Source organism: Lampetra planeri, chromosome 71 (assembly GCF_965212315.1).
Source record: "Lampetra planeri chromosome 71, kcLamPlan1.2.h2, whole genome shotgun sequence".
Taxonomy (NCBI): domain Eukaryota; kingdom Metazoa; phylum Chordata; class Hyperoartia; order Petromyzontiformes; family Petromyzontidae; genus Lampetra; species Lampetra planeri.
Window position 1 is genome coordinate 2292148 of NC_136176.1, and position 13323 is coordinate 2305470.

A 13323-nucleotide genomic window follows, 5' to 3' on the forward strand; every position below is an offset into this window, starting at 1 on the left:
TGAGTGAGTGAATGAGTGACTGAATGAGTGACTGAATGAATGAGTGAATGAGTGAATGAATGAGTGAAGGAGGTCACCTGGCGGAGGCTCCCCCGGGGCCCTTGAGGGAGCGAGTGAATGAGTGAGTGAATGAGTGAATGAATGAGTGAGTGAACGAGTGAGTGAACGAATGAGTGAGTGAATGAATGAGTGAATAAGTGAGTGAATGAGTGACTGAATGAGTGAATGAATGAGTGAGTGAATGAGTGAATGAGTGACTGAATGAGTGAGTGAACGAGTGAGTGAACAAATGAGCGAGTGAGTGAACGAGTGAGTGAACGAATGAGTGAATGAGTGACGGAATGAGTGACTGAATGAGTGAATGAGTGAGTGAATGAGTGAGTGAATGAGTGAGTGAACGAGTGAGTGAACAAATGAGCGAGTGAGTGAACGAGTGAGTGAACGAGTGAGTGAACGAATGAGTGAATGAATGAGTGACTGAATGAGTGAATGAATGAGCGAATGAGTGAGTGAATGAGTGAGTGAATGAGTGACTGAATGAGTGAATGAATGAGTGAGTGAACGAGTGAGTGAACGAATGAGGGAGTGAGTGAACGAGTGAGTGAATGAATGAGTGACTGAATGAGTGAATGAGTGAGTGAATGAGTGAGTGAATGAGTGAATGAATTAGTGAGTGAATGAGTGACTGAATGAATGAGTGAATGAATGAGTGAATGAATGAGTGACTGAATGAGTGAATGAGTGAAGGAGGTCACCTGGCGGAGGCTCCCCCGGGGCCCTTGAGGGAGCGAGTGAATGAGCGAGTGAATGACTGAATGAGTGAATGAATGAGTAAGTGTATGAATGAGTGAATGAGTGACTGAATGAGTGAGTGAACGAGTGAGTGAACGAATGAGCGAGTGAGTGAACGAGTGAGTGAACGAATGAGTGAATGAGTGACTGAATGAGTGAACGAGTGAGTGAATGAGTGAGTGAGTGAACGAGTGAGTGAACAAATGAGCGAGTGAGTGAACGAGTGAGTAAACGAGTGAGTGAACGAATGAGTGAATGAGTGACTGAGTGAGTGAATTAATGAGTGAATGAGTGAGTGAATGAGTGAGTGAATGAGTGACTGAATGAGTGAATGAATGAGTGAGTGAACGAGTGAGTGAACGAATGAGCGAGTGAGTGAACGAGTGAGTGAACGAGTGAGTGAATGAATGAGTGACTGAATGAGTGAATGAATGAGTGAATGAGTGAGTGAATGAGTGAGTGAATGAGTGAGTGAATTAGTGAGTGAATGAGTGACTGAATGAGTGAATGAGTGAAGGAGGTCACCTGGCGGAGGCTCCCCGGGGCCCTTGAGGGAGCGAGTGAATGAGTGAGTGAACGAGTGAGTGAACGAATGAGTGACTGGATGAATGAGTGAATGAATGAGTGAATGAATGAGTGAACGAATGAGTGAATGAATGAGTGAAGGAGGTCACCTGTTGGAGGCTCCCCCGGGGCCCTTGAGGGAGCGAGTGAATGAGCGAGTGAATGACTGAATGAGTGAATGAATGAGTGAACCAATGAGTGAGTGAATGAATGAGTGAATGAATGAGTGAATGAATGAGTGAAGGAGGTCACCTGTTGGAGGCTCCCCCGGGGCCCTTGAGGGAGCGAGTTCGCGTGATGGGGGTCGTGGGGTCGGCCCCTCCCCTCGGCCCCTCCCCTCTCCCCACCCTCATCAGCACCCTCTGTGCCATCACCAACAACATCATCATCAACATCAACATTAACATCACCACCACCACCATCATCAACAACATCATCATCATCATCAACAACAACAACATCATCATCATCAACATTAACATCACCACCACCACCACCATCATCATCATCAACATCACCATCATCATCAACATCACCAGAAACATCACCACCACCACCACCATCATCAACAACATCACCATCATCAACAACATCATCATCATCAACAACATCATCAACATTAACATCACCACCACCACCACCATCATCATCAACAACATCACCATCATCAACAACATCACCATCATCATCAACATCACCAGAAACATCACCACCACCATCATCATCAACATCAACAACATCACCACCATCATCAACAACATCATCATAAACATCATCAACATCATCAACATCATCAACATCATCAACAACATCAACATCATCACTAACATCATCATCATCATCACCACCACCACCATCATCAACATCATCAACATTAACATCACCATCACCACCACCACCATCATCATCATCACCAACAACATCAACATGATCAACATCATCATCAACAACAACATCATCAACATTAACATCATCAACATTAACATCACCACCACCACCATCATCATCAACAACATCATCATCATCATCATCAACATCATCATCATCAACATTAACATCACCACCACCACTACCATCATCATCATCAACATTAACATCACCACCACTACCATCATCATCAACATCACCATCATCATCAACATCACCAGAAACATCACCACCACCACCACCATCAACAACAACATCACCATCATCAACAACATCATCATCATCATCATCATCAACAACATCATCAACATTAACATCACTACCACCACCACCATCATCATCAACAACATCACCATCATCAACAACATCACCATCATCATCAACATCACCAGAAACATCACCACCACCATCATCATCAACATCAACAACATCACCACCATCATCAACAACATCATCATAAACATCATCAACATCATCAACATCATCAACATCATCAACAACATCAACATCATCACTAACATCAACATCATCATCATCATCACCACCACCACCATCATCAACATCATCAACATTAACATCACCATCACCACCACCACCATCATCATCATCACCAACAACATCAACATGATCAACATCATCATCAACAACAACATCATCAACATTAACATCATCAACATTAACATCACCACCACCACCATCATCATCATCATCAACAACATCATCATCATCATCATCATCAACATCATCATCATCAACATTAACATCACCACCACCACTACCATCATCATCATCAACATTAACATCACCACCACTACCATCATCATCAACATCATCAACATTAACATCACCAACAACATCAACATCATCAACATCATCAACATCATCATCAACATCACCAAAAATATCACCATCAACATCATCATCAACATCATCATCATCTTCAACATCGCCATTAACATCATCAACATCATCAACATCATCAACAACATCACCATCATCATCAACATCACCACCATCATCATCAACATCACCATTAACATTAACACCACCACCACCATCATCATGAACATCATCAACATCACCACCACCATCACCATCATCATCAACATCATCAACATCACCACCACCATCACCAACAACATCACCACCACCATCACCATCAACATCACCATCATCATCACCACCATCATCAATATCATCAACATCATCAACGTCGCCGATAACATCAAAATATTATCATTAACATCATCAATATCAACATCATCATCAACATCATCAACATCGCCATTAACATCAACAATATCATTAACATCATCATCAATATCATCAACATTAACATCACCACCACCATCATCATCATCATCACCACCACCACCATCATTAACATCACCACCATCACCACCACCACCATCACCACCACCACCATCACCACCACCACCATTATCACCACCACCATTATCACCACCACCCTCACCATCACCACCACCATCACCACCATCACCACCACCACCATCACCACCATCACCACCATCACCACCATCACCATCACCACCACCACCACCATTATCACCACCACCACCATTATCACCACCACCCTCACCATCACCACCACCATCACCACCACCATCACCACCATCACCACCATCACCACCATCACCACCATCACCACCATCACCACCATCACCTGTGAGGGAGTGAGTCTGGTCTGTTTTTCCTCCTCTTCTGGCTCAACTGCAACAACATCAACACATCAACATCAACACATCAACATCAACACATCAACGTCAACATCAACACATCAACACCGTCAACACCGTCACATCAACACCCTCACGTCAACATCTGCCGGAATTTGGATCAGTACCAGGTAGACCTCTATGGAATACTGGAGGTGCGGTGGACTGATTCTGGTGTCTGTGTGTGAGTGAGAGGCTGCCACTCCTCTGTCAGGAGCTGGACCGGTACCACGTGGATCTCTGTGTGATACAGAGAGTCTAGCGGACTGGTTCTGGCGTCTGTGTGTGTGTGAGAGGCTGCCGCTCCTCTGTCAGGAGCTGGACCGGTTCCGCGTGGATCTCTGTGTGATACAGAGAGTCTAGGGGACTGATTCTGGTGTCTGTGTGTGAGTGAGAGGCTGCCGCTCCTCTGTCAGGAGCTGGACCGGTTCCGCGTGGATCTCTGTGTGATACAGAGAGTCTAGGGGACTGATTCTGGTGTCTGTGTGTGAGTGAGAGGCTGCCGCTCCTCTGTCAGGAGCTGGACCGGTACCACGTGGATCTCTGTGTGATACAGAGAGTCTAGGGAACTGATTCTGGTGTCTGTGTGTGAGTGAGAGGCTGCCGCTCCTCTGTCAGGAGCTGGACCGGTACCATGTGCACCTCAGTGGAATACAGGATGTGCGGTGGACCGGTTCTGGCTCCAGCCACCCATGAGGAGTGGACAGTCCTCTTCTCGCAGGAGGAAACTAGCAAACAACAGGGAGTGGATCTTCTTCTGAACAAAATAATGAAGGGGGTGCGGGAGCGTGGTGGTGGTGGGTGTACACCCAGGACTGCATTCAAACCCACAGTGGCCTGGTCTCAGCTCGCTGATGAAAGTTGCGAGCGAGAATTTCATTGTCGCTTGCCGCTGAGGTTAGCATCGTCCCCCACTCCTCCTGATGTCGAGGGGAAATGGGCGAGGTTTAGGACTATGGATCATGCAGCTGCAATGGCTGCTTTGGGTACGCGGTCCAGACCTCGCCAGAGACCCTGGCTGACAGAGGAGGTGTTCTGGCTGGTTGAGAAAAAGCGACAGGCCCACTCTCATCGTCTACAGCATCCCACGTCGGAGAATGAGGAGGCTTACCGCAGCCTTTGCTCGGAGGTTTGGAGAGCCGTGAGGCGCTGCAAGGATGGGTGGTGGTCGTGGGTTGCTGAGCAGATGGATTAATAACACTGGTCAACAAAAAAAAAACATGTTTTTGTGGCCTGGACTTTTGCAGCTGTTTTAGACTAATTTCAGGGTGCTGATTCCAAATCTGATCTCAGATTTTCCCTATCACATCTCATTTGTATGCTATCGGCATACCCCATTTTCATTGATTTTACCTGAAATTAACTCTGTCACTTATGATTGCAAGTTGTTGCGAGTCAGTGACTGATTTAGTGTTAAAAATATGGTGGTGTATTTTTAGGATAGTGTGTTTATAATATCATCATTTTATGTAGATTTCGACATTTATTTAATATTTTTCTTTTGCAGTTTTTATTGAAAATGCAATATTTGATATCTCAAAAACCATTAAAACCGTTGGAATACCTTATGCCAGAAAAAGTGTGTTGACCAGTGTAATCAACGTTTCTGGGTTAGATGGCGTTATTTTTAAATGTGTCGTAACCCTCCAACCATCCGACATGGCCAATCAGTTAAAAAAAAAGTGTCGCGTTGACAAAATACTAAATACACCATTGGAACCTCATTTGCCAGTAAAAAATATGATAATTGTTTTTTTACCCTTCTATCTGGCAACAAAACTGACACCTTTTTTTACAAGGAGTCATGTTTGCATAGACCACAATACCTGCAGTCATAATGCAAACAAAAAACACAACTCTGATAATGTATGCACTGTCCTTGAAGTTGATTGGTCCACACCCGAGACAGCTTTTCTTAGAGCCTAGTCTCACATGGTGTTGGACCAGATGACGCCAAAAGGCGCACAACTCAAAGACAATGTACCATCAGAGTATGAGAGCTCGGGGTAAGCATTTATACCATTGGAACCTTATTTGCCAGTAAAAAAATATGATAATTGCTTTTTTACCCTTTTATCTGGCAACAAAACTGACACCTTTTTTACAAGGAGTCATGTTGTGCGCCTTTTGGCGTCATCTGGTCCAACCCATGTGAGACTAGGCTCTAAGGAAAGCTGTCTCGGGTGAGGACCAATCAACTTCAAGGACAGTGCATATATTATCAGAGTTGTGTTTTTTTTGCTTGCATTACGACTGCAGGTATTGTGGTCAATGCAAACATGACTCCTTGTAAAAAAGGTGTCAGTTTTGTTGCCAGAGAGAAGGGTAAAAAAACAATTATCAAAAGACAAAATAGTTCACTTCTGTAGCCCAACGGTGCGTTGAAGAGTGAATCCACAGCATTTACAATGTTTGAGTACTGTTGGCGTTTCGCTGGTAATTACATCCATAATGAAGCCCTTCACCTGAACTCGTGACGTCGATTCTTAAACGTGGTGGGGGGAAAACCGGTGGACCCAGAGAGAAATCCGCGCGACCACAGGCAGAGAGAGAGAGACATGCAAGCTGCAAATATACAGCAGCAGGGAATGTCAGGGTCCCGGATCCAACCCACGACCTCCTGCATACCAGGCGAGGTAGTTAACATCTCGCTGGGTCCGGGATCGAACCCATGACCTCCTGCATACCAGGCGAGGTAGTCAACATCTCGCTGGGTTTGGGATTGAACCCACGACCTCCTGTAGACCAGGTGAGGTAGTCAACATCTCGCAGGGCCCAGGATTGAATCCACGACCTCCTGTAGACCAGGCGAGGTAGTCAACATCTCGCTGGGTTTGGGATTGAACCCACGACCTCCTGTAGACCAGGTGAGGTAGTCAACATCTCGCAGGGTCCGGGATTGAACCCACGACCTCCTGCATTCCAGGCAAGGTAGTTAACATCTCGTTGGGTTCGGGATCGAACCCACGACCTCCTGTATACCAGGTGAGGTAGTCAACATCTCGCAGGGTCCGGGATTGAACCCACGACCTCCTGTAAACCAGGCGAAGTAGTCAACATCTCGCAGGGTCCGGGATTGAATCCACGACCTCCTGTATACCAGGCGAGGTAGTTAACATCTCACTGGGTCCGGGATCGAACCCACGACCTCCTGCATACCAGGCGAGGTAGTTAACATCTCGCAGGGTCCGGGATCGAACCCACAACCTCCTGTAGACCAGGCGAGGTAGTCAACATCTCTCAGGGTCCGCGATCGAACCCACGACCTCCCGCGCACCAGGCGAGGTAGTCAAAATCTCGCAGGGTCTGGGATCGAACCCGCGTCCTCCTGTAGACCAGGCGAGGTAGTCAACATCTCGCAGGGTCCGGGATTGAACCCACGACCTCCTGCATACCAGGCGAGGTAGTCAACATCTCTCAGGGTCCGGGATTGAACCCATGACCTCCTGTAGACCAGGCGAGGTAGTCAACATCTCTCAGGGTCCGGGATTGAATCCACGACCTCCTGTAGACCAGGCGAGGTAGTCAACATCTCGCAGGGTCCGGGATCGAACCCACGACCTCATGTAGACCAGGCGAGGTAGTAAACATCTCACAGGGTCCGGGATTGAACCCACGACCTCCTGTAGACCAGGCGAGGTAGTCAACATCTCACAGGGTCCGGGATTGAACCCACGACCTCCTGTAGACCAGGCGAGGTAGTCAACATCTCTCAGGGTCCGGGATCGAACCCACGACCTCCTGTAGCTCAGGCGAGGTAGCCAACATCCCGCGCGTTACCTGCGGCGTCCATGTCGACGTGCATCCACGCGTCGGCCGTGGGGGCTTGAGGGGAGGGGGCCCCCCCCCCCCCCGCGTAGGACGCCGCGGGGGGGAGGGGCCCTGCGGGGGACAGCCCCCCGCTTGGAGAGGTCCACGCGCTCCTTGAGCAGACGGGAGTCCAGGAGGTCGCCCTGACGCTGCGCACCAGGGGAGAGAGACAGTGAGAGAGAGACAGAGAGAGACAGAGAGAGACAGAGAGACAGGGAGAGACAGGGAGAGACAGGGAGAGACAGAGAGAGACTGGGAAAGACACACAGAGAGAGACAGAGAGAGACACAGAGAGAGACACAGAGAGAGACACAGAGAGAGACAGGGAGAGACACACAGAGAGAGACAGAGAGAGACAGAGAGAGACACAGAGAGAGAAACAGAAAGACAGAGAGACACAGAGACAATGAGAGACAGAGAGAGACACAGAGAGAGACAGAGAGAGACAGAGAGAGACACACAGAGAGAGACACAGAGAGACACAGAGAGAGACAGGGAGAGACAGAGAGACACAGAGAGACACAGAGAGAGACACAGAGAGAGACAGAGAGAGACACACAGAGAGAGAAACACAGAGACAATGAGAAAGTGAGAGATGTCGACCGATAAGCAGAATGTGAGTATTATCACGGTTGTTCCACCAGCAGTAATAACCATGGCGGCCATTGGATTCAGAGCGGAACCTGTGCAAAAAGCGGCGAATGCGCCACCCTTTGACCACCTGTGCAACTAATTTATTGTTTTTTTCTTCTTGGTTCTTTCGGTAAAGTCGTCACGTAGAATGGAAATAATAAAATAATAAAAATAAAACATAATAAAATGCAATTCTCACGACGTTTCGGCCACAACGCAAGCAACCGTCCTCAGGTGAAGAACAGGTCTGTTGGAAAGACACACTCAGTTCCATGTCCTCCTGTACCACATCACTCCATCTCTTCTCGTTTCGCAAGCGTAGAGAAGGGAGGTAATGACTGTAGCCGAGAAGACCTGAAGCTTCGTGCGGAGCGACAGACCAGGTAGTTTCCACACAGCGTTACGCAGCCGATGAAAAGATAATGCTGCCCAAATGATTCGAAGTGAGACCTCTGCTGTCAAACCAGAGCTGGTCATGAGCACACTGCCCAGCAGGGGCGGTTTCTTCATTAGGGCGATTGGGCGACGCACCACCAATGTCATTCAACCACAGAGTCACGCTAGTCGTCACTGTGCCTCTGGATATAGTCCAATCAGCGTCATGTCACGTTCTGTGGAGTACCGCCTCTTTTTGGGCGATTTCACTCTGGCTGAGAATCGCCCCGAGTGTTCCCATAGACTTACATTCAAAGATGTTTTTTTTCGAACGGGGGGCGCTGCAATGCATTCTCTATGGCTTCCGGGAGGGCTCGCCCTAACGTGCTTACGTCATCATACGTGCTTACGTCATCATACGTAAGCACGTTTCATTCAACAATATTATTTGTCGCCACCTAGTGGAATCTTTAATAAAATAAACTTGAGTGGATTGTATTAATAGTGAGTATAGAAACAAACAAGATGTATTGTAAGAGTCACTTTATTTTTCATTAATATTAAAGAAGTGAAGTTGCCTTTACATGCTTAAGCTGTTAATTTATCCTTTGCATGGGTGGACCTTATCCTTATAAATCATCCAGACATTTGCCCCCCCTGAGAGATTTTGCAGGAGCCGCCAGTGCTGCCCAGGTATGGGAAACTCTCCACTCTCTCCACAACTACCCCATTAATGCAGGGTTGAGGGGGTGGAGTATTTGATGGCACAAAGTACCCAGGGCAGGTGCTTAGTTTTGATGGGGCTGATGGTAAGGCCCCACCTCTTTGTGACAAGCTCCAGGTTCAGCAGCAGCGCCTCCAACTCCTCTGAGTGAGCAGCAATCACCAGATCATCGGCATACATAATGTGGTTGACCAATAGGGAGCCATCCCTTGATCGCACCCGGGCATCGATCAGCCTCCCATTATATCTGTACCAAATAGAAATTCCCCCGGTACAGCTATTGAAGGCTTCACGAACTACGCGGTCAAAATAGATGTTAATAATGTGGGAGCCAGAGGACATCCCTGCCGCACCCCAAGGTGTACAGGGAAAGGCTCTGACTCCCGGCCATGTAGTTTTACCCGGGCCCGCTCACCATCATGAAGGTCCTTAATGAGCGTGAGCAGAGGGTCAGGGACTCCGAAAGCACGAAGAACAACCCAGAGCCCTGGCCTACTGATGGTATCATAGGCCTTGACCAGGTCAATAAAGCAGAGATGTAGGTCTTGTTGGAATTCCCTACACCCCTGCAGTAGCAGACGGACAGAAAATATGGCATCTGTGCAGGACCGCCCTTTCCTGAAACCGCATTGGGGCTCCGCAAGCCTCTTCTCAGCGTGCCTGGCAAGGCGATGTTGAATAATCCTGGCAAGGCGATGTTAAATAATCCTGGCCAGGACCATTCCCGGAATACGCTGAGGGATTTCCCCTCCCCCAAGACCTCACAGAAATGCTCAGCAAATCTGTGAACCTGTTCCTGGGGATTGGAGATTGGATCATCTTTGTATCCCCTACAGATGGCAATAGGTGTAGTGCTACAGGTTACTTGTTTGATGGAGTTAAAGAGTGATTTGTGATCGCGGGCCACTGAGGCAGACTCCATCTCCTCAGCAACCCGCGACCACCACCCATCCTTGCAGCGCCTCACGGCTCTCCGAACCTCCGAGCGAAGGCTGCGGTAAGCCTCCTCATTCTCTCACGTGGGATGCTGTAGCCAATGAGAGTGGGCCTGTCGCTTTTTCTCAACCATCCTGAACACCTCCTCTGTCAGACAGGGTCTCTGAGGAGGTCTGGACCACGTACCCAAAGCAGCCATTGCAGCTGCATGAGTCACAGTCCTAAACCTTGGCCATTTACCCTCGACATGTGGAGGAGTGGGGGATGATGCCAACCTCTGCGGCAAGCGATGATGAAATTCTCGCTCGCAACTTTCATCAGCTAGCTGAGACCAGGCCACCGTGGGTTGGAATGGGGTCCTGGGTGTACACCCACCACCACCGGAGTGGAAGAATGGCAGGCGCATCTTACAGATGACAAGTCGATGGTCAGTGGGCAGATCAGCTCCACGGTAGGTCCTGGTGTCAAGGAAATGGGCCCGCTGGTCCGTCACTATGTGGTCCAGCAGATGTTCTTGCTTGGACCCAGCATGCATCCATGATGTTGTGTGGATGCGCCGATGCGTGTTGGTAATTACAAGCCCATGGGCTGCACAAAAATCTAGCAGCTTCCTACCGTTGTTATTGAGCTGATCTGGCCCATGCCTTCCAATCACTACAGACCAGGTGCCAGCATCATGACCAATTCGGGCATTGACGTCACCCAACAGGATGACTCTATCCCGAAGGGCCACTTTAGCAAGCACCTGTGACAGGAGGTCATAGAAGGCATCTGACTCATCGGCTTTGCCTGCATCCCTCCACAGATGTTCATCTTCAGTGGGGCATAAGTAACCACGACCACCACTCCTCGCCTCTGGTTGATGGGAAGGCGAGCCCAAAGTAGACTGGGGCTTACAGCTTCCCACACCTCACCGCCACGCTCCCACGCCCCCTTCATTCTTTTGTTCAGAAGAAGAGCCACACCCTGTTGTTTGGCAGTCTCCTGCCCCGAGTAGAGGACTGTCAACCCCTCATGGTGGCAGGAGCCAGAGCCGGTCCACCGGACCTCCTGAATACCGCAGAGATCCAGACGGTACCGGTCCAGCTCCCGACAGAGGAGTGGCAGCCTCTCCTCGGCAACGAAAGTTTTGAACATTCCACGTGGCCAATCGCAGTGCGTCTCCTGTTCCTGGATGAACCCCGAGAGGGGGGGGGGGAGTTTGGCTCATCACACTCAACGCGTCGCACACACGCGTGCACCCAGCCTGGCACGCACCTCCAGTTGCGGGGAGTCAAAGTCGGAGGAGGTGAGATGAGGTTGACCCTGGCTCCATGATCGACCTCTGAACCCTGAACCCTTGGCGGAGGTCGTGGGGGCGGAGGGCGGAGAGGTGGGGGCCGCCCCCCGCTGGCCTGGCCAATCGGAGGCCTCCGCTGGTACGGCATTCTGGGAAGAGAAAAAACAAAACCCATGGAGGCATTACACAAAGACCCATAGACTGAGCACACAGAGAGCCATAGACTCACCACACAGAGAGCCATAGACTCACCACACAGAGACCCACAGACTCACCACACACACCCACAGACTCACCACACAGAGACCCACAGACTCACCACACAGAGACCCACACTCACCCCACAGAGACCCACAAACTCACCACACAGAGACCCATAGACTGAGCACACAGAAAGCCATAGACTCACCACACAGAGAGCCACAGACTCACCACACAGAGAGCCACAGACTCACCCCACAGAGACCCACAGACTCACCACACACACCCACAGACTCACCACACAGAGACCCACAGACTCACCACACACACCCACAGACTCACCACACAGAGACCCACAGACTCACCACACAGAGACCCACACTCACCCCACAGAGACCCACAAACTCACCACACAGAGACCCACAGACTCACCACACAGATACCCACAGACTCACCACACAGAGACCCACAGACTCACCACACAGAGACCCACAGACTCACCCCACAGAGACCCACAGACTCACCACACAGAGACCCACAGACTCACCACACAGAGACCCATAGATTCACCCATAATCGCCCCCATCGCCCCCATCGCCACCATGACCCCCATCACCACCATCACCACCATCGCCACCATTGTCACCATCACCCCCATCACCACCATCACCCCCATCACCACCACCACCATCACCCCCTCACCCCCATCACCATCACCACCATCACCCTCATCACCCCCTCACCCCCATCACCACTACCACCATCACCCCCATCACCACCATCACCCCCTCACCATCACCACCATCACCCCCTCACCCCCATCACCATCACCCCACCCCTCACTACGCACGTAAACTCGCCTCCAAGCTGAAGGAGCTAACCGCGATGTATTTGGCAGGCTCCAAATTTGGCATCGCTTCTTCGACCGCCGGAAGCGGCCACGTGGATGGGGCTGGCGAGCTCCGTGCCAAATGCGGACCCCCGTCAACATTCCCCCCGCCGTGAACTCTCTGCCTGTATTGAGATGCCATTGATGGTGGTGATGGTGGTGGCTGTGATGAATGTGATGGTGTTGATGGTGGTGGCTTTGATGATGAATGTGATGATGGTGGTGATGGTGTTTGTGATGTTGATGGTGTTCGTGATGGCGGTGGTGATGGTGTTTGTGATGTTGATGGTGTTTGTGATGGTGTTCCTGATGGTGTTTGTGATGTTGACGGTGTTTCTAATGGTGTTCGTGATGGTTGTGGTGATGGTGTTTGTGATGTTGATGGTGTTCGTGATGGTCGTGGTGATGCTGTTTGTGATGTTGATGGTGTTTGTGATTGTGATGGTGGTGATGGTGT

At 49.6% G+C, this 13323-nt stretch overlaps 1 protein-coding gene across 1 annotated transcript in view; it reads right to left on the minus strand.

Annotated features, from left to right (window-relative positions):
* LOC144737528 (uncharacterized) overlaps nucleotides 1-13323 on the minus strand; it is a 41593-nt gene that overhangs the window by 6463 nt on the left and 21807 nt on the right. Inside the window, exons 6-9 of the mRNA XM_078620255.1 lie at nucleotides 11755-11925; nucleotides 7800-7978; nucleotides 3968-4014; nucleotides 1609-1718 (exon numbers count right to left, since the gene is read on the minus strand). Of these exons, the coding sequence (XP_078476381.1) occupies nucleotides 4011-4014; nucleotides 7800-7978; nucleotides 11755-11925 (354 nt within the window). The 3' untranslated portion in view covers nucleotides 1609-1718; nucleotides 3968-4010. The remainder of the gene's footprint in view (nucleotides 1-1608; nucleotides 1719-3967; nucleotides 4015-7799; nucleotides 7979-11754; nucleotides 11926-13323) is intronic.